The 27,487-nt window shown below is 32.1% G+C and overlaps 1 protein-coding gene across 1 annotated transcript; it reads left to right on the top strand.

Moving 5' to 3' along the window:
* The first annotated feature begins 1,604 nt into the window (after window positions 1-1,604).
* LOC132726816 (stimulated by retinoic acid gene 6 protein-like) lies at window positions 1,605-27,487 on the top strand. Its single transcript, XM_060712191.1, has 15 exons — window positions 1,605-1,767; window positions 5,355-5,433; window positions 5,789-5,868; window positions 6,823-6,956; window positions 8,355-8,475; window positions 12,948-12,999; window positions 13,611-13,754; window positions 18,954-19,084; window positions 19,399-19,498; window positions 20,172-20,289; window positions 21,666-21,747; window positions 22,686-22,734; window positions 25,588-25,754; window positions 25,960-26,123; window positions 26,603-27,487. Exons 1-15 carry the CDS (start codon window positions 1,715-1,717, stop codon window positions 27,040-27,042), a joined length of 1,914 nt encoding a protein of 637 aa, XP_060568174.1. The 5' UTR covers window positions 1,605-1,714; the 3' UTR covers window positions 27,043-27,487.

The following is a 27,487-nucleotide window of genomic DNA, read 5'->3' as shown; positions in this document are numbered from 1 at the left end:
AAAGCGTATTTTTTTTATCCTGTAAGTCAATGCTCTACATGAACCATGTTTTCAGTCATTCTAACAGTCTTCGAAATAAACGCCAGTCCGAGGCCCGAGGCCACTAAATTTAGCATCGGTCCGGTGATTATTGCAAGGTTGGTGGTCCAACGGGCCAGTAGATTTTTGGCAATGCAAAAATATTATAAGAAAAATTCATTAAAATAATGAAGCAGGGCTCTAAAAAAATTGATATTTTTGCCTTTTTTTGCAAATGAAACTCATCAATTCTGTCCTAAATGTTCAAAACACATTGAGAGATGTCTAAATTGTATCGAGTAATGGAGGCCTCTAGTTTTTCTTGGATATTTTCCGTACCGCACCGTACAGTTACAGAAATTACACCATTGTTTATTATGGTCTATATTTAGCTATGATTTTGTGATTATTGAGTTAAGTAAATATTTTGTGTGAAAGTGATTTGTTTGAAGCAAATTGCGTCGTTCATGTTCAATTCTAGTCAATTTTCCCTAATCATTTGGTCCTTGTAGATTTTTCAAAGCTGTCAACATATAGCCCAGTATACAAGAAGTATTATGCTTCTTTTAAAATTATCAAGGGAAGCATGATAAAATGTTTTCCTTTACCCATCAATTTATTACCTATCTATTAATTTGGTCCGGCTAAAATTCACCAGGTCCAGTAAGATTTGAAAGTTTACTGGCCCGAATGTCCTGTGCGTTTTAAAGTTTTTCGTGAAGATGAAAAAGTAAAAAAAAAACAAACAAAAAAACAACAACAAAAACAAACACTAAAAACCCAAACAAACACAAAAAGAATTAAAAGAAACAGATGTATGAAAAATATCTCTTGAACTGAAATACATTCTAAACCAACGTGATATAACCAAATTTTTGTGCAAATGATAAGCGTATTATGCTTCTACTTATTGACTAATAAAATACGCTTAAAAACGCCGTAATTAAGCGCAAGAAACAGACTGGCAGTAACAAAAGTTATCATTAGAACTCCACCAGGACATATTATGAGCTATCACTCCGTGACATTTGATCGGGTATAAATTTATTAGCCTGGGCTTAATGTCTGCAACTTTCCATTATAATTAGGTTATTAAGTATAGCAACGAAGAAGATTACAAATGAAAGGTTAATATGTACGAATCAGCAAGTAATTTGGAAATTGTACTCAAAACTACCAGATTTTTTTTAAAAGGCGATGAAAAATGGATTAAAGGTTTTTCTGAAACATAATATATATGTGAGGCAAGCTTAATTATGGCACCTAATCCCCATAGGTAAAAAAATATTTTTTACGTTAGTTCTCCAAGTATATAGAAAAGTTTTCCACAGAAACTCTGAACGTTTTTTATCATAAGAACTCCAGACCATAAGAACTCAATCTTTCGTGTAACAGTTCCAGAGATTCATGCATCATCAGCTCGGGAAACTTATTTCATGTAAGATAAAATGGAGACAGAGATATGTTTATTAGTTTATTAGTTATATTTGTTCGCGGATACAGTCTTTTAAATGCCTAAATTTTAGTCAGATAATTTTACCGCTTGATCACGGTGACACACTTAAGGTCATGCGCTGATAACTTATGTTGGTGAATCTATTTATAGACCAGGATATGGAAATGCAACCATTACAGTTATACTATACAAAGTTATAAATTCTGTATTTAAAGTATGCGTTAACTGTGTTAAATAGTAATGGATATTAGAGCTAGAAATAATAACAACAGTGCAAATACTTTATCCCCACCGTAAGTAAATTTTCGTTTATCAAAATACGTTGTATATGTGTAAACATTTCACTTACACTTCACAAGATACCGACCGATCTAATCAAAATTATGATAATAAGAAATTTAAAGACAGGAAATGATTTGTTGATTATATTTGTATCTCCCATACTAATAAAAAGGGTGATCATTAGCAATATTTCTAGTGTTTGTATGTAAATTATCTGATCTGATCTGTATTGTTTTGTAAACATAGAGAATTACGTTAAGTACTCGAAATACATGTATATAGTTACTTTTCGGTATAACCTAAGAAATAAGAGCATTTAATTTGTATATCTGACTAGTAATGGCTGATTGGATTGAGTTTAAGATAACGACAGTAACTGTTGTCAGTTACTTCCTGTCATAATAATTAGTGTACATTAAATATTAATATTATTTTTTAGAAAAGGCAGACATATTTATGGTGTAATGGGATCATGTCTTTACAAAATTATTCACGTGTAACACCTTATTGAAATCTATCATATTTCAATTTACAATTTGTCTAACATGCAGATTTGTGCAAATACAAAAAATACAATAAAATAACACTATATCATTGTCCTGTCCTAATATTCTAAATAAGTCATTCATCCAAAAAATAAAACAATGTAGTTTAGTTTTAGATGGTAACACAAATTCTATATGTATCACAGTGTTTGATATTTAAAACGTACAAATTACATGCTGCAGTTAAGCACTTTTAACCCTTAATCATTTACCATGTTAAATATAGGTAACGAATTTGTTGCAACAGTCCATTTAAAGCAAAGTTTAAACACAATAAAAGATATACGTCGAATATTTTTATAAGGAAATTGTTCACTGATCGAATCAGTCTGAACAAGTTGACTAGTCACGTATATAATTAAACTACAACTAATATTATGTTGTAATAGTTGTACATGTTATTTACTTTAATAGTTGTGAGTGTTAAAGGAAATTTAGCATACATTAGATAACCACAATTAAGTTCGTTTTATTCCACTTGGAATTTGTAGCATTATACATGATGTAATGTACTTGGAATTTGTAGCATTATACATGATGTAATGTACTTGGAATTTGTAGCATTATACATGATGTAATGTAAGAAACTTGGTAATTATCACATCCTTGTAAAATACTTTAAATTAACATTTTGTTACTTACATTGTATTTACATACTTATGATTCATTTACCAAGAAAATGTTGACTAATTTACAAAGAATTTAATCTAAATATGCATAGATACGTATTGCCAAATAAAAGTCAATTGGGGTCAATGCCATATGATGTATGTATTTGTCTATTAAGTTGTAAGTTCCATGGTTTGGCCAATAATTTTATACCGTAACGGTGCTTCTTTGTTTGGGTGATAAGTTGTATTGTCTGCATAAATGTAATACAGAGTAGGAGAATGCGTTTATATGTGGGGCTATGACGATATACATCAACTGACGCTTTATATGGAGGCATGACAGTAGCCACTTATGTAATCGCCACATATGTAGTGGAGATCTAAATGTGAACAATTACATAAATTTAATGAAATTGATGTAAATAAGATATAAAAATAAATTATTCTATATATTCCTTTTGTTTAGACAGAAACAACTTTAGATGTAGAAATTTGCAATTTCGTTTTAATAAATGTATGAAAAAGTTAACTTTAATGGATTATGCAAATGACTGAGTAGCAGTCTGATTCAAGTATTTTTATGATATAATTGTTTCAAAAATGTATGCTATTGTGAATGAATGGAGAACAATACTTCATCTTAATGTTGGTTAGAATTTGAGAAATGGTAATTAATTAAGAACTTATAATCAGTTGTATTAAATTGTCAAGGAAATATCTGTGACTAATAAACATGATTTTCGTTGAATCCTTTTGCAGTTTTATATTTGACAAAAAAAATGAAAATAAGTTTGCAACCAGAAATGTTTAAAGTACAAGTTTGCAAACAAAATGCGCTTGAACGAAAATATTTTTGTGTATTGAAACTTTAATTGAAACATGCAAATTAAACAATTACACAAGATTAACAGAAACATATTTTACTTCAAAACTTACAGATGTGAATAAATTAGCATAAAAATCAACCATGATTGTCATTTGTCCAATTTTAAAATATGTACATGGCCAGTTTATATATCCAATAACTTCGTCAAATCAGAAGTTAGGAAGCTGAAACCTTTAACCGAGTGTGTCATAAACATTGCCTTAAGGAATGGGCATATTTAACATACAAACCCACTTACCTGTGGATGATTCGGTAGCCATTTTGTCAAGTTTGCAACCGTTTTTCTTGCTTGAACCAAGTGTGCAACCACTTCACGTACTGCCCATCGTTTAATATCAGAGTGTATGAACTGATGGGGACAAACTGAAATTTTGACAAAATCACATTATAATTATATTATTATATACCAAACTTCTTAAAGCAGCACGCCTCCAGATTCATGCTAATTTTCATGAAACTTTTGAAAATGTATTTGTATAATATTGTGAAATAACCAAAAAGAAGCAATTTACACATTATCAATGGCACTTACAACCCACGTAAATTACCAAAACGTGGTCAAAATTTGCATAAATAGCCCTCTCTGCGTTAGTAACGCAGTAGAAATATAGTTGTAAATACCAAAGAATCAGTCGTTAACCGTACATAACATGTAAAATATTAGTTGAATCTTGAATCATTTTACATTTCCTAAAATCTTAGTACATATTTCTCAAGTTTGATTTTATTGAAATATTTTGACTCATCTGGCATGCAGCTTTAAGCATTTTTTCATGCACATTGACACGTTCAAAAGTACTGTACAATACGTATAACCAAATAAATGGTACAATATTTAAAAGAAAAAAAAATTAAAACATCAATATTGCTCAAGTCACAAATTCAAGACAAATGTAGTTTAAAAAAGTTAAAAAGACCCACATAAATAATAAAATTCAGGTAAGAACCTAAAAAATAATCAGTCCAAATAAAACCTCTTAAATAAGTGCTTAAACACTGTTAGAGTTTCACAGCTTTTAAGTGTTTTTGATGTCACTAACGAGTTTATCAAGGTTCTGGTTGAATCAACAGTCAACTAGTTCATCAACATTGGAGCTTTCTTTAACACTATTTAAAATATCTGATGTCAAAATGTCTGTTTTAAACTCATTAACATCTATTGATTTCAATTTTCTGGAAGTTTTTCGTACTGGTGGTGGTTTTGATACACTAGCATTAAATACAACAGCGAAGTGATCCCATTATAGACTGGGAGTCCAGGATCAGATATTTCTACATTCCATACCGTTGAGTCTGTATCTCTGGTAATGAGCCCATTTTTACACAACACCCTTACGAGAGTTTCTGGTGAATTTTGAATTCGTTCATTAGTTCATTGTTTGATTTGGTAATGAATACTTCGATACAGAGTAATTGCAAAGCTTGTCTAGTGAGCTAAGTCGTACATTAAAGTTAACCTATATGCTCACGGATAATCATTGCAAATTATAACGGACGATATATTAAAGTGTCTGATATAATTATATTTATTCGGGATTTTTTTTTATTTCTTACAGAGTAATCTTGGACAACACAGCATGCGGTTCTGATGACACAGTTAATAATCAGCTCCAACTGTACGGTCTTGCGGCATCGGTATGTTGTTCTGTTTACTTTAGCACGTTAGGAAAGTCAAGAAAGAAATACACAATAATTATTTAAAATTAACATAAAGACTACTAAAGTGTTTGAATGCAAAACTATTATGACGTCATCTTAAGAGCTTCATCGTTCATAAGACAATTGTACATTTTATTTAATAATTTAAGAAAAATATATTTTCTCCATTCCTTTTCGAACATACAAGAAAAAGATAACGAGGTGTATTACATCCGTCCAGGACGTTAGAGTTGTAAGCTTTCTGTTGTAAATGTGCTGCCTCAAATTAATAAGGTTTCTATCTTTCTGGAATTTATCTTTAACTTTTATACTTATTTTTCTTATAATTAAGGTCGCCATACTGATTTGTTTATCACTGCTTGAGAAGAGATCGAACAAAAGATGTTGTTGTGCAAGACCGGGTATAATCTAGTGAGTATATTAATGTAGACAGATTAATGAAAAACAGAATCACAAAGGTTCAGCTTTATGAAATTGTATCATATTTTAGGGACCTTTCTGTTGAAAATTTGTCAAACACATACATGCACAGTGTGTTAACTACACTGCAGCTATCGCACTGTCTGTCGGGCATGCTCGTTGATTTGTTCTCGGGTTTACTCATTGTGACGATAGAGAAAGGAATTACGATAGAAATGTCATATTTAGATGCTCGAAACTTGGTTATTTTTCTAAAGGTTTCATAGTTAGACGACAAAGAACCTATTTTTTTTAATTTTTGTCTATGATACAAAAGGTAAAGAAAATCAAACCACTTGGTAATCTGATTTATACTCGCCCCTCCAACCTCGTACAAATTAGATAACCTCGTGCTTCAATGCTCTTTCTATTACATAGTATGTTATTTACTGTTAGAAACTGGTAATACATCGACAAAAATCCTTGTATACTTCCGTAAAACATCAAAGGTTTCAAACTTTATTAACATAACAATATTTTGCAAAAACAGATATATATGACATACAAACGTATACAAAATTATATACTGTATGTTTTATGATAAATTATTTCGAACATAAGAAACAGTAATACTTACATCAACGGTGGTTTTAAAACAATGTTTGTTAACCAAGAGTCATTTTGCCATATCAAAACAAAATGAGCACTTAAAAATCAGAAACCCTCCTCATGTGTTGTGAAGTGATTTTAAATCGGACTTTTGTGAGAAAGTCATGAATATCGGTGGTTCTTCTCATTTGCCATGTGAGCCAGAAATAATTCATGCACACGTGAGATTGTTCTCCATCAGTAAACTTGAAAAGTCGCTGTACTATCCAACCAGTATCACGTGCGAACATACAACACACGCAGACGACACACGCAGACGACACACAAATCATGTTTAGAATTATTTCTATTCCACAGTCCAGTCAATCTTCTTGACCATGGGTGTGATAACTTTGGTTATGCTATGGCGTTTGGGAGCGTTGCCAGCTACTGTTTTAATCTGTTCTTTGGAATGAGTAATATCGGTAGCAAATTTCCTGAATGGAGTAAATGTATGTATTCTTTAACAATCATATTTGTTTCTTTTAGTCGATTTGTTCGTAGTAACAGAGTTTTGCGTTTTCTGCATGCTGATTAGAAATAATAGACAAAACTTTAAATAAAATAAGTGAATCTTTTAGAAAATATAATTTCTGAATATACAGGCGTATATACTATTGGTGTTTTCCTCAACAGTATGTCATATATATAGGTGGAGCGAAGGTGAAAGCGCTCTTTCATAGCAATATGACTATACTTACACATTTTATATATTACATCCACATATATTATAACACGCCACTGACATAGTTACATTATATCACATCTAAAATATATTACAAGACTTCAATTAATATTATAATCCATCTTAATATATTATATGACGTTACTGACACATTGACATTATAACTCATCTAAATATATTATAAGACGTCATGGCACATTAACATTATAAACCACTGAAGTTTATTATAAGATCTTTTGATTGTTTGTTTGATTGGGTTTTACGTCACACCGACACAGTATAGGTCATTTGGCGACGTTCCAGCTTTACTGGTGGAGGAAGACCTCAGGTGCCCTTCCGTGAATTATTTCAGGCACGAACGGGCACCACCGACGTTCCGTAAAGACGTCACTGACACATTTACATTATAACCCAGCTAAATATGTAATAAGACGTCACTGACACATTTACATTATAACCCAGTTAAATATGTAATAAGACGTCACTGACACATTTACATTATAACCCAGCTAAATATGTAATAAGACGTCACTGACACATTTACATTATAACCCAGCTAAATATGTAATAAGACGTCACTGACACATTTACATTATAACCCAGCTAAATATGTAATAAGACGTCACTGACACATTTACATTATAACCCAGCTAAATATGTAATAAGACGTCACTGACACATTTACATCATAACCCAGCTAAATATGTAATAAGACGTCACTGACACATTTACATTATAACCCAGCTAAATATGTAATAAGACGTCACTGACACATTTACATTATAACCCAGTTAAATATGTAATAAGACGTCACAGACACATTTACATTATAACCAATCTAAATATGTAATAAGATGTCATTGACAAATTTACATTATAACCCAGCTGAATATGTAATAAGATGTCACTGACACATTTACATTATAACCAATCTAAATATGTAATAAAAGGTCACTGACACATTTACATTATTAATGTAAATATGTCATTGACCTTTGATTATGGCTGTGATAAATGCTTGGTGCTTTGTATTTGAGGTAAGTTTTACAATACATGCCAAGTTAAACATTGCTTTTTAACGTTTTATTTGAAATAAGTTTTTTTTCAGATAAGAAATTACATATATATGAGATATATATTATTTTCAATTTTCATATTACTGCAGCATTAATTTTGATGTATCACGTGTTAGAGAACGGATTTATGTTCTACCCACTATTTGCCTGCCTGACTACCACCTGGGTCTTTCTTGGTTCCCTTCTAGGACTTGGATATACAGCTTTCTGGTAAGTTTATTGTATATCATCTCATATAGGCTATAGAGGCTATAAATGAAACTCATTTTTATGCTCCCCGAAAAATTTCGTGGGAGCATATAGTCGCCGCCTTGTCTGTCCGTCCGTCCGTCTTTCCTTCCGTCCGTCCGTCCGTCCGCTTTTCTTGTCCGGGACATAACTTTGAAACAACAAGAGGTATCAACATGAAACTTTGTAGGTAGATAGATCTCATTGAGTAGGTGTGCAGTGCACAAGAACCGTAACTCTGCCTTGCCTAATTTTTTAATTATACCCCTTTGTTTATTTTACACTTTGAACTTTGTCCAGGACATAACTCTAAAACTATAAGAGGTATCAACATGAAACTTTGTAGGTAGATAGATCTCATTTGGTAGGTGTGCAGTGTACAAGAACTGTAACTCTGCCTTGCCTAATTTTTTAATTATCCCCCTTTATTTATTTTTACACTTTGAACTTTGTCCGGGACATAACTCTAAATGTATAAGAGGTATAAACATGAAACTTTGTAGGTAGATAGATCTTATTAAGTAGGTGTGCAGTGCACAAGAACCGTAACTCTGCCTTTCCTAATTTTTGAATTATCCTCCTTTGTTTATTTTACTTTTTGAACTTTGTCTCGGACATAACTCTAAAACTATAAGTGGTATCAACATGAAACTTTCTCACTGAGTAGGTGTGCAGTGCACAAGAACCGTAACTCTGCCTTGCCTAATTTTTGAATTATTCCCCTTTGTTTATTTTTACACTTTGAACTTTGTCCAGGATATAACTCTAAAACTATATGAGGTATCAACATGAAACTTTGTAGGTAGATAGATCTCATTAAGTAGGTTTGCAGTGCACAAGAACTGTAACACTGTCTTGGCTACTTTTGGAGTTATTGCCCTTTGTTCATTTTGACACTTTGAACTTTGTCCGGGACATTACTCTAAAATTATAAGAGATATCAACATTAAACTTTGTAGATAGATAGGTCTCATTGGGTAGAAGTGCAATGCTTAAAAATCATTACTCTGCCTTGCCTCATTTTGAAGATATTGCCCTTTGTTTATTTTTAGCTCACCTGAGCAATGCTCAGGGTGAGCTATTGTGATGGCCCTGTGTCCGTCGTCGTGCGTCGTGCGGCGTGCGTCGTCAACTTTTGAACATTAACAACATCTCTTCTGAAACCAATGACTGCACATCAACCAAACTTTACAGAAATGATCCTTGGGTGGTCCCCTTTCAAAGTTGTTCAAATGGTTCCGGTCTGTTGCATATGTAGGTCATAGGGCCAGAAAAGGATTTCAAAAACACAAAATTAAAAATCTTCTTGTCTGAAAGTACATGGGCCAGAGCTTTGATTTTTGGTATATGGTATCATCTATGGGTCCTCTACCAAAGTTTGTCCCTAGTGTCAAAATTGGCCCCATAGTTTTTTCCTTATATGTATATTAGTAAAATCTAAAAAAATCTTCTTCTCTGATTTGGCAAAGGCTACAGATTAGATATTTGGCATGAAAACATTGTGTGTAGTAGACCTCTATCAAGATTGTTCAAATAATGGCCCTTAGGGTCAAAATGGCCCCGCCCCGGGGGTCATTGATTTTCATTACATACATATAGTGAAAACTTGAAAAAATCTTCTGGTCTGAAAGTAAATGCCCTAGAGCTTTGATATTTGTCTATGGTATCATCTGAAGGTTCAATACCAAAGTTGTACAAATTTTGTCCCTAGTGTCAAAATTGGCCCCACCCCGGGGTCATAGGTTTTTCGTATATGTATATAGTAAAACATAAAAAAAATCTTCTTCTCCTGAATTGGCAAAGGCTACAAGTAAGATATTTGGCATGAAACATTGTGTGGCAGACCTCTACCAAGATTGTTCAAATAATGGCCCTCGGGACAAAATTGGCCCGCCCTCGGGGTCATTGATTTTCATTTATATACATATAGTGAAAACTTGAAAAATTCTTCTGGTCTGAAAGTAAATGGCCTAGAGCTTTGATATTGTCTATGGTATCATCTATAGGTCCAAAACCAAAGTTGTACAAATTTTTGTTCCTAGAATTAAAATCGCCCCCAGCCCTGGGGGTCATAGGTTTTTCCTTATATGTATATTTGTAAAACCTAAAAAAAATCTACTTCTCTGAATTTGTAAAGGCTACAGGTTAGATATTTGGCATGAAACAATGTAAAGTTGACCTCTACCAAGATTGTTCAAATAATGGCCCTCGGGTCAAAATTGGCCCTGCCCCGGGGGGTCATTGATTTTCATTATATACAGACAGTGAAAACTTGAAATATCTTCTGGTCTGAAAGTTAATGGCCTAGAGCTTTGATATTTGGTATATTGTATTATCTGAAGGTCCAATACCAAAGTTGATCAAATTTTGTCCCTAGTATCAAACTTGGCCCCGCCCCTGGGGTCATAGGTTTTTAGCTCACCTGTCACAAAGTGACAGGGTGAGCTTTTGTGATCGCTTTTCGTCCGGCGTCCGTAAACTTTTACTTAAAATGACATCTCCTCATTAACCGCTAAGCCAATTTCATCCTAACTTCACAGGAATGTTCCTTTGGTGGTCACCTTTAAAAATTGTTCAAAGAATTTAATTCCATGCAGAACTCTGGTTGCCATGGCAACCGATAGAAAAAACTTAAAATATCTTCTTTTAAAAAACCCAAAAAGGTAGAGCTTAGATATTTGGTATGAAACATCTTCTAGTGAGTGTCTATCAAGTTTGTTCAAATAAAAGCCCTGGGGTCAAAATTAGCCCCGCCCGGGGGTCATTGATTTTCCCTATATGCTTATAGTAAAAACTTAAAAAATCTTCTTTTAAAGAGCCCAAAGAGCTAGAGCTAAGATATTTAGCATGAAACATCTTCTAATGGGTGTCTACCAAATTTGTTCAAATAAAAGCCCTGGGGTCAAAATTGGCCCCGCCCCGGGGGTCATTGATTTTCCCTATATGCATATAGTAAAAACTTATAAAATCTTCTTTTAAAGAACCCAAAGAGCTAGAGCTAAGATATTTAGCATGAAACATGTTCTAATGGGTGTCTACCAAATTTGTTCAAATAAGAGCCATGGTGTCAAAATTTGCCCTGCCCCGGGGGTCATTGATTTTCCTTATATGTGTAAAGCAAAAACAAAAAAGATCTTCTTTGAAAAAAAAAATAGCTAGAGTTTTGTTACTAAGCATGAAACATCTTCTAGTGAGTGTTTACAAAGTTTGTTCATATAAAAGCCCTTGGGTCAAAATTGGCCTCGCCCCGGGGGTCATTGATTTTATTTATGTGTATAGCAAAAACTTAAAAAAACTTCTTTGAAAAAAAACAAATAGCTAGAGTTAAGATATTAAACATGAAACATCTTCCAGTTAGTGTCTTCAAAGTTTGTTCAAATAAAAGCCCTAGGGTCAAAATTGGCCCTGTCCCGGGGGACATTGATTTTCCTTATATGTGTATAGCAAAAACTTAAAAATCTGATTTAAAAAAACCCAAATAGCTAGAGTTTAGATATTAAGCATGAATCTTCTAATGAGTGTCAAATGGGGTCAAAACTGGCCCCGCCCTAGGGGTGTCATTGCTTTTAACTATATGTGTATAGTTAAATCTTAAAAAATCTTTTTTTAAAAAACTCAACGAGCCAAACCTTAGATGTTTAGCATGAAATATCTTCTAATGGGTGTCTACCAAGTTTGTTCAAACAAAAGCCCTGGGGTTTAAACTGGCCCCGCTCTGGGGGCCTATATACAGGTGAGCGACTTCAGGGCCATCATGGCCCTCTTGTTACTTTTTGACTTTTATCCGGGACATAACTTTAAAACTATTAGAGATATCAACATGAAACTTTGTAGGTGGCTAGATATCATTTGAACAAAGCCTGGTCTAATTTTGAAGTTATTGCCCTTTGTTCATTTTTACACTTTGAATTTTACCCGGGACATAACTCTGAAACTATAAGAGATATCATCAGGAAACTTTATAGATAAATAGATCTCATTGAATAGAAGTGCAGTGCAAAAAAACATAACTTCGCCTTGCCTAATTTTGGAGTTTTTGCCCTTTGTTCATTTTTTATACTTTCCTGTGTCCAGAACCTTCTCGGGGAGCATCACCCGGTTCAACCGGTTCTTGTTTTATATATTTATCTGTTGTTTTATTTTTATTTATTTATTCTTTTTATTTATTTATTTATTTATTTATTTATTTATTTATTTATTTATTTATTCATTGATTCATTTATTTATTTATTATATTAAATTGTATTTTATTTATTTATTTATTTATATAATTATTTTTTTGATTTATTAATTTTTGTAAATTCGTGATCATTCTGATTTTTTTTATCTGATTTTCCTATATTTATTATGCATATATTATATTTGTTTTATAAGAATTTTAACAATGTGTAAGAAAGTAGACACACAGTTTTTTATTATATAGAGGAGGCTTATTTTTGTCTCTCTCTTTGCAGGTTGTACTTTAACTTGAGATTTGTCATTACTTGTCCAAATGGACCTGAAGACGTAAGTTGAATCTTTATATATAATTTAAAATGTTAATTGTAATTTTTGCTAGTATTGAAAATATATTGTTGTAAATACATGTATGACATTAGTTGTTGTTATACTAATATATATGTTTCTCTGCAATCTGTGCATTTTCTATATAAATTATTATACAGGTGTGTTCTACTCTATTACAGTTAATCTTTAACCACCTATTGTGGTAAGAAGTCTGCACGGAATATTCGAATATTTGCTGAACTAAAACCTATGTGTTTTGCATATTAGAAGCGACAATTGAAATATATTACAAGAAAAATGACAACAGGTAGCTACAGTGTAGCAATATCACGTGACCTTCACGTCATTTTTGGCATCGTTTCCAAGACTCGGTAAAGAAAATAGCTGTAGCCACTTTAGTAAGTTGTTTTATACGTGTATCGGTGGCCAAGTGATTAAGGTGTCTCTCAACCCTGGGGCCATTGATGCGCGCCTTTCCTGGGTCACGACATGACACCAGACCTGGTATGTTCCAGGAAGCAGAATGGAGAGTGATTCATAAAATGCTTCAAGCCTTTTCTCAGTGGAGTTCAAATTAACTAATATATTTATTAATTTTCACATTGTTTCAGTATAATTTTCAAGGTCAGAATATTGCTGTGCAGATTCCAGTTCTATTTTGTTTGATGGGCTTGTTTTTCCGGTATGGATATATTCTAATCAGGCATTCTATACATGTTGTGAGAGAAAGGTCGGTACATAGATTTATTGAACAGGTAATCAATGTGTCAGATTTAGTCTATGATAACGTTTCAGTGTACATAAAGATTGATCAAATATCCATAGAACATATCAGGAGCATATCGAGGGTTCAAAGGTAAAAGGTAATAACTGCCATTTTCAAGATTTCGAGAAAAACGCAAAAAACATATTTTTTTAATACAACTTTATTTTCCGTAATATTGTTATAACAATTTTGATTCTCCCATATTTGTTGACTACATTAGATCATATTTTGTTAAGTTTACATTGCTTGGTGCCTGATAAAAAACCACTGTAATTATAGTCTTGTTTTAAATGCTAAGATCAAAATAATATCTTTTACAGAAGTAAAAGTAATAAATGTACTTAGATTCTGTCAAGACTACAATATTTGAGCCGTTTTAAAAAGGTAATAAATCTGCACTTACGACCCTTTACTCTGAAGGGTTTTAGCAATAAAAAGTAGCAGATAAACTTGGTTTAAAATGTTTATTAAGTGCAGTTATAGCCTCTGTTCTTCTGAAAAAATATAGATGTCTGCAACAGTAATGTGTTACTGTTGCTAAATTTATCCAATTATGTCCTTTACTTTGAAGAACCTTACGTAAATGTAAATCTAACACAATGCACATTAATACTCGTCACACAAAATATTAACACTTTTTCATTCATAGAAATATGAAATATGTACCTGTCAAATATTAGATTCTAACAGAAAATAAATTAATTTAACTAAAAAGTTTAAACCGAAAATACCGCACCTAAAAAATCTAAGTTTACAAATTTTCAATTTATTTTCGAATGTCTCTCGGTATATAATTCGAACTGAAGTCAAACAGAACCCCAGACACAGCAATTAAGATATTAGTGACCCATAATCGTAAGTTAAGTAAATTTAAAGACTACTATGTTTCATGTCACAAAAATTGAATGTTTTGGTTCATTAATTAGTTCTATGACCTTTCCACTCATCTTCTTCCTACTCTCACTAAACCAGAAAAGGGACTGAAAAGTTTGTCCTTTTTATAGATTTGCCTTGCATGGCAATTTGACTACATTAGTATAATTCGCAAACTCTTTTCGGAATTTTCCAGAGGCAAACAAGTGAACCATCAAAATTCAAGCTTTTGCAACAGCAGATATTGGGAAGCTTCCGTATAAGCCTTTCGTTGGAGCCCTTAAATACTTTTCTTTGCCTTCTGTTTTTCCTTTTGCCATAACCTAAACTGCTTTGAACCACTAACCACAAAACCCCATAGCTCATACAATTAAATACTGTTGTTTTTGTTCCTTTATCTAACCCCCAGTCATTTACTTCAATTTGATAACTCACCAGTTTGCAGAAAAACCCAAAACTAAAAATAAGATTTTATCGGGGGAAAAAAAAAATGAAACCTTTTAATTTTTCTAAAAATTATTAAAAGCAGGAAAAAAACAAATCCCAGGTTGTTTGTCGGCTGGAAAGGGTTTACCCGGGTTTCATTTCCCCGAAAGTAAAATTTTTGGCCTTCCCAAAAGCCCCGCCAAAATACATTTTTCAAAGCTAAACCGGTTTAAACCTTTAATCCATCTCAAAAATCAACTATGTTTTTAAATATATATTCAGCCAAAAAAAACACTTAAACCAAAACAACGTCGTTTTTAAATTGAGCCAAAGTTTTTTTTTTGGGTAAAAATTTTAACAGAGTCACTGTTTTTTTATTAGAACGACAATAGGGTTTGCCCGGGCGGGGTATGATATAACTGTTCCCACTGCAAAAGGGAACATGAACTTTTGAAAGGGCTTTGGTTTTGATAATCATGTATGGAATTTGCATTCCATTAATGAATGGCCAATTTCAAAAGAAATGTGTGTTTTACCATTGATGTGAGGTATATCTTTGGACACAGTAACTAAGCAACTTGCAACAAATGATTGCGAATTCCTTAATGATGTCCTCCACCATGCATTACTATATAATGTCACTTTTCAATACCAAAGATGTCTTACTTGCAACAAGGGTTACATACAAGTACAACAAAAATGTTCCTACTTTGCACGACCTGGTTTCCCCATGTGTCTCCATCCAACAGATAACAAGTCCCGTTACCATTTCCCAGTTCATAGAATGACAAATTGCAACAACACAGTTTTTCTTTTTGTAACCCGAAGATCACCAATTTTAAAAACTGAGTGGTGTTTTTCAAAAATAGCCTGTGATATCAAATGCAGACACAAGAAAACTTTGCGATTCTTTCTTTGTGCGTTTTTTTCGGCTGAATTTTTCCATTCTAGCACTGTTTTTATTTGTTTGGGTCGTCAACCAACAAAATAAATGGTAGCGAAATTTCAGAGTCTAATGTTCTTAATTGCAAATGCCTGAAAGTAGTCCACTTTTTTGAAGCAGTGTATTCCCTTTTAGTATACACTAACAGCCAAAAATTCAGGGAGAGTCACTGGCGCGTAAAGATGGTCAAAAGCAGGCGCATCAATTTTTTTTCAAGCAAAGTAAGACTCCCGAAGGTCGAAGAATTTCTAATATTGTTTTTGCTTGGTATTTTCTGATCGAAGAATAACTAAATACAAAGCGACATTCAATCTCTAAACACAGAAGTTTATGACAAACCTAACAACAAGTAGTTCTCAAACAGCTTAAAACTAGCGATTTAAAAGAAAAGAAAATATTTTATTTTGTACAAGTATCCAACAAATTACAACGCATTCAAAGTTAAACAATAGCGTTGGCTTAAGAATTTCAATAAATGCACAATCACAAATACCGCGGATGAATATTTTATCAATTGAAAAATACTTATTTTTAGCCATGTAGATTACCGAATACTACACAAACCGAGTAGTGGAATATATAGATTCTACATGTCGGACTGTTTGGCGAGAGGATTTTTGCTAAAATATTACTTCAATTTTAAACAACAGGTTTACCCTTAACAAAATACCTCGAAATTAAAGAAGATTACAAAACCTGAATGCAATGGAATGTTCTAAATTTAAATGACTTGATATTATTCAGACATTCTGTGTATAACTTTCTCCGGGTACAAGTGGTTTAACGCGCCTCGCTTAGTGAGTGAGAGTCTCGAGTTCGAATCCCAGTCGAGGAAATTTTTTTTTTTGTTAAATTCTTTTTTAAATTGTTTTGTTAAGAAGTACCGATGATTTACAAGATAAAGTGTGGCTTTCGTAAAAAAAGTACATAAATGATTTTTGAATGCAACCTAGTTAATGCAGAATTCCGTAGTGCCTTACAAAATAAACTATAATAATAAAAATAAACTTTATACAGGAAAAATGCATACAGATATACAGTACGATTTAGATTGCCCAAAAATTCAGAAAATAACCAAAGAATTGAAGCCCTTTTATTCTTTAAAATTACATGCTTATAGTAAAGCTTCAGGATTATTAATCTTACTCTGTGTAAACAACAGTTAAAGTCGTTACAAAGCCCTAATTTAAGAATAATATGGTTTTCTTCAGGCCTTTCACATATAAATTTTAACCGTGGGCTGAAGGTTTTCGGGCTTCGCTTAGGAAGCGAGAGGTCTGGATTCAAATCCCAGTAAAGGGTAACTCATTTTTTTTTTTTAAATTGTTAAAGTAAAAAAAAATTTGGGATTGAATATCAGTGTTGCAATTATCTTATAGCCAATTTACTGACAATTAAAAAACGCTGGAAAGCTATTGGTGGCAACTAACATATAATCTCACAACCTCACCTTTTTTAACATTCTGCAGAATACAACAAATTTTCAGCGCCTTCTTGCTTTTGATTTTTTTTCTTTTTTTGGTCATTGTGGTGTACTTGATGATATTTTTGCTTTTTTTGCCTCATCTAGTTCTATGCTTCTATTCTCAAAGTTCATACAGATTGCAGAGTGGACATTGATCTTTTCTTAGGACAGAAGAAAAAAAGTTATATTCTGTACTAAAAAGATTCTGTAACACAGCCTCTGAAACCACACTTTCTATTTTGTCCTTTGCATTTTTCTACATACATTGAGTAATCGTTTATATATTTTAAATCATGCGTTAGTATACCCTGTTGCGTCTTCGTGTGTAGTGGATCAACAGTCGAAAGCTTTCGTTGTGTTTTTACAAATGATCTTGATATTCCCCGGGTTTTATTTCAGGCACAGCTTTCCCCTTCCTTGTCATTTCCAACAAATAACCCTCTACCACTTTGTGCTTACTGCGGTTTGCAACTTTTTGAACCGAACATCGATAGTTTTTAAGTAAAAAAATTTGGAAACAAAGTATCCCTCGGAAAAAGCATTAAAATCACAACAAAATTACAAAAAATTGCAGAATCGGTTGATTGATCTGTACATGAAGATAATGAATAAGTTGCAACATCCCTCACCGCCCTCTTTTCTACCTGTGTGAAAAACGAATTCGAAAATAGTTCGTTTTTTGTTCTCTTTTAGATAACATTCTCTGTTCTTTATTGGCAACAGGAACAGATAATTCCCTGACTTATTAATCACCATTGACAGTATGTACTGAATATTTTCTGTCTTTCATATTCGGTTATATTCTCGCTGCATTTAATTCTAAAAGATAAATTTCGTGGGGAAAAGAGATAAAACAGAAGTGCCTGTGAACTTATGAATGCAGCATTCTGTCAGGGGAAAAAGTTATAAAATCATTTATAACTTTTTCCACTACATTATTCTTCACAACATGGTGAACAACAATAAAAACAGGTAATAAGTACACTTAGAACTTTTACCCCTAAATAATTTGGTAGAAAAAATTATTAACAAAACTTTTTTTAAAAATTTTTGCCGTCTTACTAAGGATTGAGAATATTTATATAATATTTTTGTCAGACATAAAGGACAATAAGTATATTATAATAAACATAAAAAGTCAATTTCGGCAAAAGTGGCAGTTATAACCTTTTACCTTTGAACCCTCGATATATTGTTTGTTAGGATATGAAACGTTCTGTTTTGGCAATACGTTTTTATGGCGGCATATTAAAACCGTACCGTTCGTCTACCTGTCTATCTGTCTGTCTGTATGTATGTGCCTTTACATATTGTTATATCTTTGCATTATTCTGTTTTTATAACAAGTAGTAAATACTCTCAGAAAATGATTAAGATGTTTAATTATTTATAGAAAGACTAGAACCAAGTTGACCGAAGTGAAATGTTAACCATATCTGTATTACGAGTGTGTTACCGTAATTTATGTTAATATTTTACAGGAAGAGCGGGAGCATCTGGGCACTAAGCACAACCGGAAGTATGTTCAAGAGTTACTTGTTCCTGAATGCAGGAATCTTACAAATGGCAGCATTGGTCCTGCGCCAGAAATAACCAATTTAAAACGTTTGAAGTAAGTAATAAAATTGAAGAAGTGTTATGTCCGTTAGATAACCACAACTTAGATGGGTGAAATTATTTGTCTGTTATAATTGTGCTTGAAACATAAACATTAGTTTCGTTTTCATGTATGAAAACAATAGAAACTTACCGCTGGATTTAAATTGCCCATTTCGAATGTCCAGCCTAACTTAAAACAAGAATAATACAAATGATTTGTTAATGGCTAACTCCCTTAACCTAATTTACCAGCAAATCAGATTGTGTTGAAACTTACGTATATGTATGTGTTTTTACTTCACTGTTATGAATATAGATCTCTTACAGGGTATTTCTACGACGATATATTTACCTAAATGACCCAACATTCAAATATTCTCCAAGAATTATCTGCATCTTCACCGTGGCTCTAATTTGTGCATACCAGGTATTATCATGCTCAACCATTACTTGTTTAAAGACATTAATTGTAGTTGTTTAATTAAATGTAGTTCAATTGTTTAAAGTCACTAGGTACATTTATTGAAGAAAAAAAATCCATTTTGTAAAATGATCTGAACAATAAACTATATTATTCGGTTTAAATAATTATCACACAGGTATTCTGCTTTTCTTTTCTTGTTTACTGTTTAATAAAGTGAAAAATTGTGTGGTACATACATGCTGGCGCCTCATCATGGCTTCTAATAAATCTAAGCGTCCCAGATGTGAAACTTTCTTTCACTTTTAAATTATAAATTAACAAATAAAGATGACATAACAAATATAGTTTAAATTTAATGCTTGGCTGAATTTACTTTTCTTGCTTTGAACATTCAGTTGAGCAGCCGGCAGAGAAAGTGTCTGGTATGTTTGACCTGCCCCCCACCCCCCGAGTCCTAACGCAGTGGAGATTTTAGCTCAAATTGAGATTATAAAAACGCTTGAGACCGTTTTCAATTGAGAACGCAAATGAGATCACGTTATTTATATAAGCGGCTCGCAGTACCGCATGTTTACATGTCGTTTGCATTTGTACTGGTAAGCCTCATTGTTACAACAATATATGTTTCATGACCCAATGAACTATCAGTGTATATGTTAAACCAATTCATTTACAGGTTGGTATCTTAGCGGCACTCTTTGCATATCAATTACATAAAATGATACCGGACATTTTCCCAGGCTTCAATTCGACTGACGATGATATGGGAAAATTGTTTCTTAACGTGTGTGATGGTATGTTATTTTTGTTTTTTTTATTTGACAAACTCGTCTTTTTGTGATGTGTTAAGATAATTATCTTTACAGACAAACAACAGTATAGCCATAGCCAGGAAATAAACAAAAACACATATTGTACAGTTGAACAAACACATATTGTACAGTTGAAGCATTTGAACTGAGATTTACTCGGCCATTGTTGGTTCCCGAAGAAGAACATAATTCTAACACCAGCAGCACTGCTATTCTCAACATTATAATGAAAAGTTTGCGGTCCAGACCCTTGATCTGTATGCTCTACTGCATATGATATAATAAGAACTATAAATATTTTATGACGATGCGATTAGTCGAGACGCGGTCTAGAAGATATTTACATCGACCTATGATATTCATATGGTACCAGCCGATTGTTTCGCATTTTGATGAAGATTTCCCGCTTGAGAAAGGGATACAAATGCCGATATCAAGAAAGAAAGTTCTGAGCTTTCCGTCCGCTAATTAAGGGCTAATTGTACCCTTGTTAATCGTATAAACTTATGATTTATTAAGTTGAACGCTTGATAATTAAGAGTTTGGAACAATGTGTGCGCATGTGGTCGTTTTGCTTATAATCCCATGCAGAAAATATAGACAAACCCAAGTATTTTTGTCATTTTAACTAACAAATGAATGATGACTGTCATTTTAAAAACGTTTGTCAGTTAATGCACACACTTAGGCACATGAAGGGTAAAGTTTCACGCCTTTTTTCACTTTGTTTAGAGGTTATTTAAGTATCTTTCACATGGAAGTGTTCTCAAACTCTCAGCGAGAAAACCATGCAGAGGAAGACTAAGGTCGATATCACAAAAATCATTCACGTCAGATTGAAACATTGAAGACATTCAGCGGTACAAGATGTAAACAATATAATAATATGCAATCTATAACTTACCTTTATTATTTATATGTTGATTGACGTATTTGGTAAATTAAAATGTGCTCTCCAAACTCCCATTGTATTGTAAGGCCGGAGGCGTTCCAGCTTGGTCAAAAGAGGTTCAACACTAGGTCAGTTTTATTAAGTTAAATTTTAACAATTAAGAATCACAAAGGAAGCGACCGGTAGGGGGCGACCAGAGGTTTTTAATTGTTAAAATTCCACCGAATAAACACTAACATATACAGAAACATCCAAATATTTTACATGATACAGAAGTATCTATATATGTATATACATTTGGTTCATTGAAATGCTGATATAACATTATAAATTAATGCTATAAATGACTATTTTTACATGTTTATCATACCTATATATAATATTTACACGTGCGCATAACATTACCTAATGTAGCAAGCCCATCAGTATTTCAGTACTTTGATATTTTTGTTTTATTATGTTTCAGGTTCTCTTTTGTTTTCGTTGTGTGTGTCGTCACTATTGACAATATTTCCACATTTTCCAAATATAACATTGTACGAAGACGAGTAAAATGCATATATATAGGGAAGATTTCAAAACACTGCCGTTAGAAAGAGATAAATGACACTACCTCAGTTTACTGGTTTGTACATAAATATACATAACATATCAATTTTTTTAATAATGCCTTAGACGCATGTAGAATTCTTGTATAATTCAATCTTTCTTTTATTAAGGAATTAAAGTTTGTAAGTGTTTGAAATTATTTTTGTCCAATAGTATTGCAGTATTTCAAATGAATTGTAACACATTTATTTTGGTAAATCGGCAAATTGTCAATCAGTCTAGTAAATCGACTGTTTATAAGTATAATTTAAAACACTAAATTGATTAGAATTTATTACTACGATGGAATAATCACATTTTTTTTCTACGCCTTTTCCCTCATATAGGTTAGTGTTTAATAGTAAGCATTTACAAAGTTAAACTAATAAAACGGTTGACTAATAAAAACTAACCAAGTTAGTGTTTGAAATGATTTTTATAAAACTTTCGATTTACTAGACTGATTAAATTTAGCCGAATTACAAAAGTAAATGTGTTATGATTCATTTGAAAAACTATAATTCTATTGGACAAAAATAATATAAAACACTAATATGTTTAAAACATCAATACTACATAACTTTGATTCTGTGTAATTTGTTAGATTATTAATAAATAAATAATTGTGATTATGTTATATTTTGTAAAATGTCGTCATTAATTGGTCAATAATGTTGTCATTAATTGGACATTTTAGAGGTTTTTTTGTTTGTATTTTTTTTTGGCATACACGGAGAATTATTCAATGTCAATATCCGTCGCATATTAGTTTAATATGGTCGTGGAACAAATAATAATGTCATTTTGTTAGATTTACTTACTTCCAATAACTTTTCACTTCCTATCATTGTAATTTTAGATTGAAAAAGAAATATAACAATGTTTACTATTTTCACAGTCAGACAGCTTTGCTATGGCTGGTTCTCAGATTGCGCACACTCTTTGGGGTATGTATAATTTTGTTTATTATTTATTTATTTATTTACTTATTTTGCTCTTAACAACACATTATTGCATGCTTTTGAAAGGTAGCGCAAGTAGAGTTTGAAAACACATTTTATCAAGGTCGTTACCATGGTTTCGAGCAACTTTTAAATGTGCAATGATAATTAGTGTTGAAAGAGGATCGCATACGGTTCCGGCTGTTCATTGAAAAAATGTAGGTTGGCAGTGACCTATGAAGAACAGCACAGACTTGTTACTGGTATACCTGCTAATTGATTTTTAATTAACTATTTTACAGTTATATGATATGTCTAGCAATGCTACTTAAAATACGCGTTATGTTTTGATTGTAACCTCCCTGTATTAACATGATGATCTATACTCAAATATCATCTGAATCTACGAGTTGTTTCATAAATCTTGTATGTTTTCTTATAGAACAACTTATTGAACGTTTATCATAGGCCCAGAAACGAAACTTTGACATCTTTTAAAATGTGTGTTTGTTTGTGTTTTTTTATATTTATTTACTAGTTACTTTTGAATCAGTATTAAAAATGAATTATTAACGATGAGTCTCCCACTTAAGACAGTTTAGTATTGGTTAATGAAACGAGTTCAGTTGCAAGAGCATGCCCAGCAGGCACTCGACGTTGTTTCAACGTTGAAACAACGTTATAAATATTGGTCGTGACGGTTGTTCAAACAAAATATTCAACATGGACGACCATATCGGATATATTGCCAATGTATATACAACGTTGATTCAACGTTGTTTATGGTCGAAGTTTTACATTTAGTTTTATCATTATATAAACTTTTATACCACTTATTTTGTGATATTATTCCTTTATTGAATTAGTCTGTAAGTGATTTTTGTCAGGAAAATTTGCGTTACAATATTTTCCGTATATTCAAAATTATATAGCGCTTAAACAAATAAAGTTGAAAATAATTTTTCACTTTCTATTAACGCTTTGAATATTAGTTAATACGTTTTGTTGTTTGTTGTTTTATTTTTTAGTTCTTTATGAATAATATTAATTAATAAATTGATATTAATTAGTCAAAACCCCGTTTATAAAATAACGCTGGTCAGGGGAAGTAATTGTTGCGGTTTGTTTGTTTGTCTATGATTATCGTTCGTGCAAATGGTGGCGCTGTTTGGAAAATTTGAAAACAACACGATTGGCAATTTATTTGGATTTCGAAGGTATTACCGTTATGTTTTACTTCAGTTTACTGATTATTTTCTAAAATATTATTATTTATTCTTTAAATTATACTTTAGTTTACTTTATGAAATAAATGAGAGATATAAACACATGATTGAGTTGATTTGACACGTTTTTCGCGACCTAATTGAATGATTTTGGTTCGGTAGGCATTGTAAGCATGAAGTTATTGATGTCATTGGCAATTTATGATTTTACAAATCTTGTCTTTCTTTAATTTATTTTTCATATTATTAAACATTTGTCTGTACTATATCCTATTTAGAATTTAATCAATTTTAAAATTGCAACCTATAAAGTAGTTCGGCCCACTTAATTTACGTCCCAAGACAATTCGTCAATATATACATGTATAACTATGTTTATATTTTATTGATAATATAATACAGTGTTAATTAGTTTGAAAAAAAAAAATACATTAGTAATGATTATTATTAAGTTAAATAACAAATTTGAGTGTTAAAAACTTTAAAGTTTAATAGTCGTGAAATTAATGGGATTAAAAATCTATTTCCTATTTTTATATATATTATTATTTATATCTAGACCTGTCCTGGCTAAATTTAAAGTATTGCAAGCTGAACCTGTATAGCCAGCATAACATTCAAACATGAAAAGACTTCAGTTGTTGAAATTTTTATTTTTTATTCTTATTAATTTTAATATTTTGAATTCTAACAGCAAAAGTATAAAATTTTCAAAACACTGATACTTTTATCTGGTCTTAACCATAGTATTCTTCGGAATATTCCTGTAACATTATAAATAAATATTACATGTTTGTGATTTAGATGCTGCATAAAATGGTCTAGCTAAGCCTAGAGTTATAGTTCTTGGAATACTGCTGCAAGGACGACGAGAGTTTTTATTAACCCATGCATAGTTGAGACTTTTAAATAGCTCTTCTTTTTAAAAAGATTTTGTTGTCTTATATACAATATTTGCTGTTAATATCAAACTTAGCTATTTTTCAATTTCTATGCTGTTTTATGATGTAAATCTTAGAGAAAAGCATTTTAAAATGAAAAAAAAAATCACTAAGTTGAGTAATTATATGTATAATTTGAGATTGACCAAGTCACTTTTAACTACAAACTTCTTATTTTTATTTGCAGAAGCAGTAAGAGACGGCCAAAGAAGTACTCAAACACTTGACATACCCAGAAAGATCTAGAAGAAAAGATTGGAACAGATTGTAGCTTAATTGTTAAAACTATTAAAGTGAATTTAAGCTGCACTTGAACTGTATTTTTGAAATAAAATATCTGAAGTATTTAATATTGTCTTGATATTTTGTTAAACTTGGTTACTTTGCTTTATATCCAACAATTAAAGTATGGTGGGTTTTCAACGTTGAAATGACATTGAAACTTCAACGTTGTGCCAACGTTGAAGCTACAACGTACGTTGTATCAACGTTGAAATTTCAACGTTGTTTCAACTTTCAAATCCGAATATAAATCCAACCTTATTTCAACGTTGAAATCTGACCATAATTCAACGTTGAAACAACGTTGATGTGCCTGCTGGGTGGAGACTTTTCGTTTTATTACAAGTGCGTTAGAACTAATGCCTCGTCGGGCAGTCTTAATTTTTAACTTAAAACAAACAAACTAACAGACATTGATAAATTGTTATTTTATGAATTACAATAGGTCGGGAGTGGTTATCTTGCAAGTATTTATGATAGTTCAAAAGATATTCAGCCGCGTTCTTCTTCAAACCAGGACTTCACTAAACGAAAAAGGCCACAGCACATCAACTGTTGTTTTGGCATTAGATAACAGGTATAAAATACAAGTTCTCTTCCCTTTTTACCTTTTGTTAACGACAATTTATAGATAGGTTCAACATATAAAAACAGATAGAAACCATACTTGAATCAACGCGATTTTAAAACTTACCGTTTTGAACTGAACAAATAGATGTTGGATGATTCTGTCTTACATTATTTGGATTTAGATATATTTTCCCTTTTTTCTTTTTTTCCAGAAAAGTATATCACAATGTGGCATACTTTCTTTTCTTCTTCTACATTGTTCTTGGTTTGTTTGGATGTCTTGTGACGATTTTAAAAGGTGCAATTCTTGGGATTTTATATTTACCTAGACTAGACAAACCTGGTCTTATATCAGGTTTCCAAACATGGGATAAAGGTACTGATTTATATTATATAGATTATATTTTACCTTTACACTTTAGATATTTTTCATCAGCTACCCGCTAATGTATTATAATAGCGATGAGGGGCTGAATCAGAATTTGTGTTTAGAAAAAAAAAAATGAACAAGAAGAGGTTATTAATTTTTATTTAGTATTTACACATTTACAAATATTTCCGTCAGATGTTTTATATAATTTCTTTGTAATGACATGGTATACCTTGAGATTGATAGTCGGAAAAGTCCGAGACTCTTTAACCGCTAAACAAAAATCTTTTTTTTTTTCCCCACAAGATTACATCCGGTTAGTAGGCACACAAAATACCTCAGAACAAAACGTGTTTGTTACTGTTCTTTGAAAATCCTATTGTTTTTTATATGTCGCCTCATTTTACGACAATTTTGGACAATTTAAAATTGTAGAATACGAGACTATATGATTTTGATATAAACTGCTCAATGTATATTTACAGGTTATATGTACTATGTAAGTTTCCTGTACGTTGAGGAATGCCATCGACATCCAGTTCTTTTAGTTTTCTGTGATATTTTATTGGATGGTTTACAAGATAAAAGAAATAACAAAATAAGAAACTACGGTAGTACTGACTCCGCATTCGATGTTGAAACAGCAGGCCACCACAGACGTTTAGTTCAAGGGGCAGAAAATACAGTCAATCGTTTAGAATCGCCATATGTATTTGACAAAGCAAATCGTCTTGCACGAAACCGTTGGTTGAAAGCGTATACAATGATCAGAAATCCTGGATTGAGAGACAAGGAGGTTGAAGAAGAATTCATCAATCTCAGTGCCGATATACAAGACGATATACAAGACGATATACAAGACGTATCAACTAGTTATAGACGACAGCAGAATTGTGAACAACCACATTCTAAGACTGACGTTTAACTGTTGTTAAGGAAAATATTAGAAGTAAACAGCCAAATTCTAAAACTGGCATATATATGACCGTTGTTAAGGGAAATAAAAACTGTTAACAACCAACCCAGGGGCAGTTCCTCAAACCTCTTGAAATTTAACCATCAGATAAAGTAAGTCACTTAAGTAGCTAACCGACTGTTACTTTACAGTCGGTTGAGAACTTGTTTTTCAAAACGATTTTCACAATAGTGTTAAATCTTAATCAGCTCTTCACAAGTTCATTCAGTCCCATGTAATCGTTTTGTAGTTTGAAAAACGGCATCTAAAAAGCATGATAAAAGGGTAAAAGCAACACATTCTGTATTAACAAAAACTCTTCTTTTTGATAAATTGGTAGAAGAAAAGTTTGAAGTGTTGAAGTGACAAATTTACGGACAATAGTAGCAAGACTGTTGCTCTGGGACAAATCAAG

This window comes from Ruditapes philippinarum, unplaced genomic scaffold, assembly GCF_026571515.1.
Source record: "Ruditapes philippinarum isolate M1 unplaced genomic scaffold, ASM2657151v2 ctg333_1_1_1_1, whole genome shotgun sequence".
Lineage (NCBI taxonomy): Eukaryota > Metazoa > Mollusca > Bivalvia > Venerida > Veneridae > Ruditapes > Ruditapes philippinarum.
Note: the sequence above shows the minus strand (reverse complement) of the source record. Positions and strands in the feature narration are given on the sequence as shown.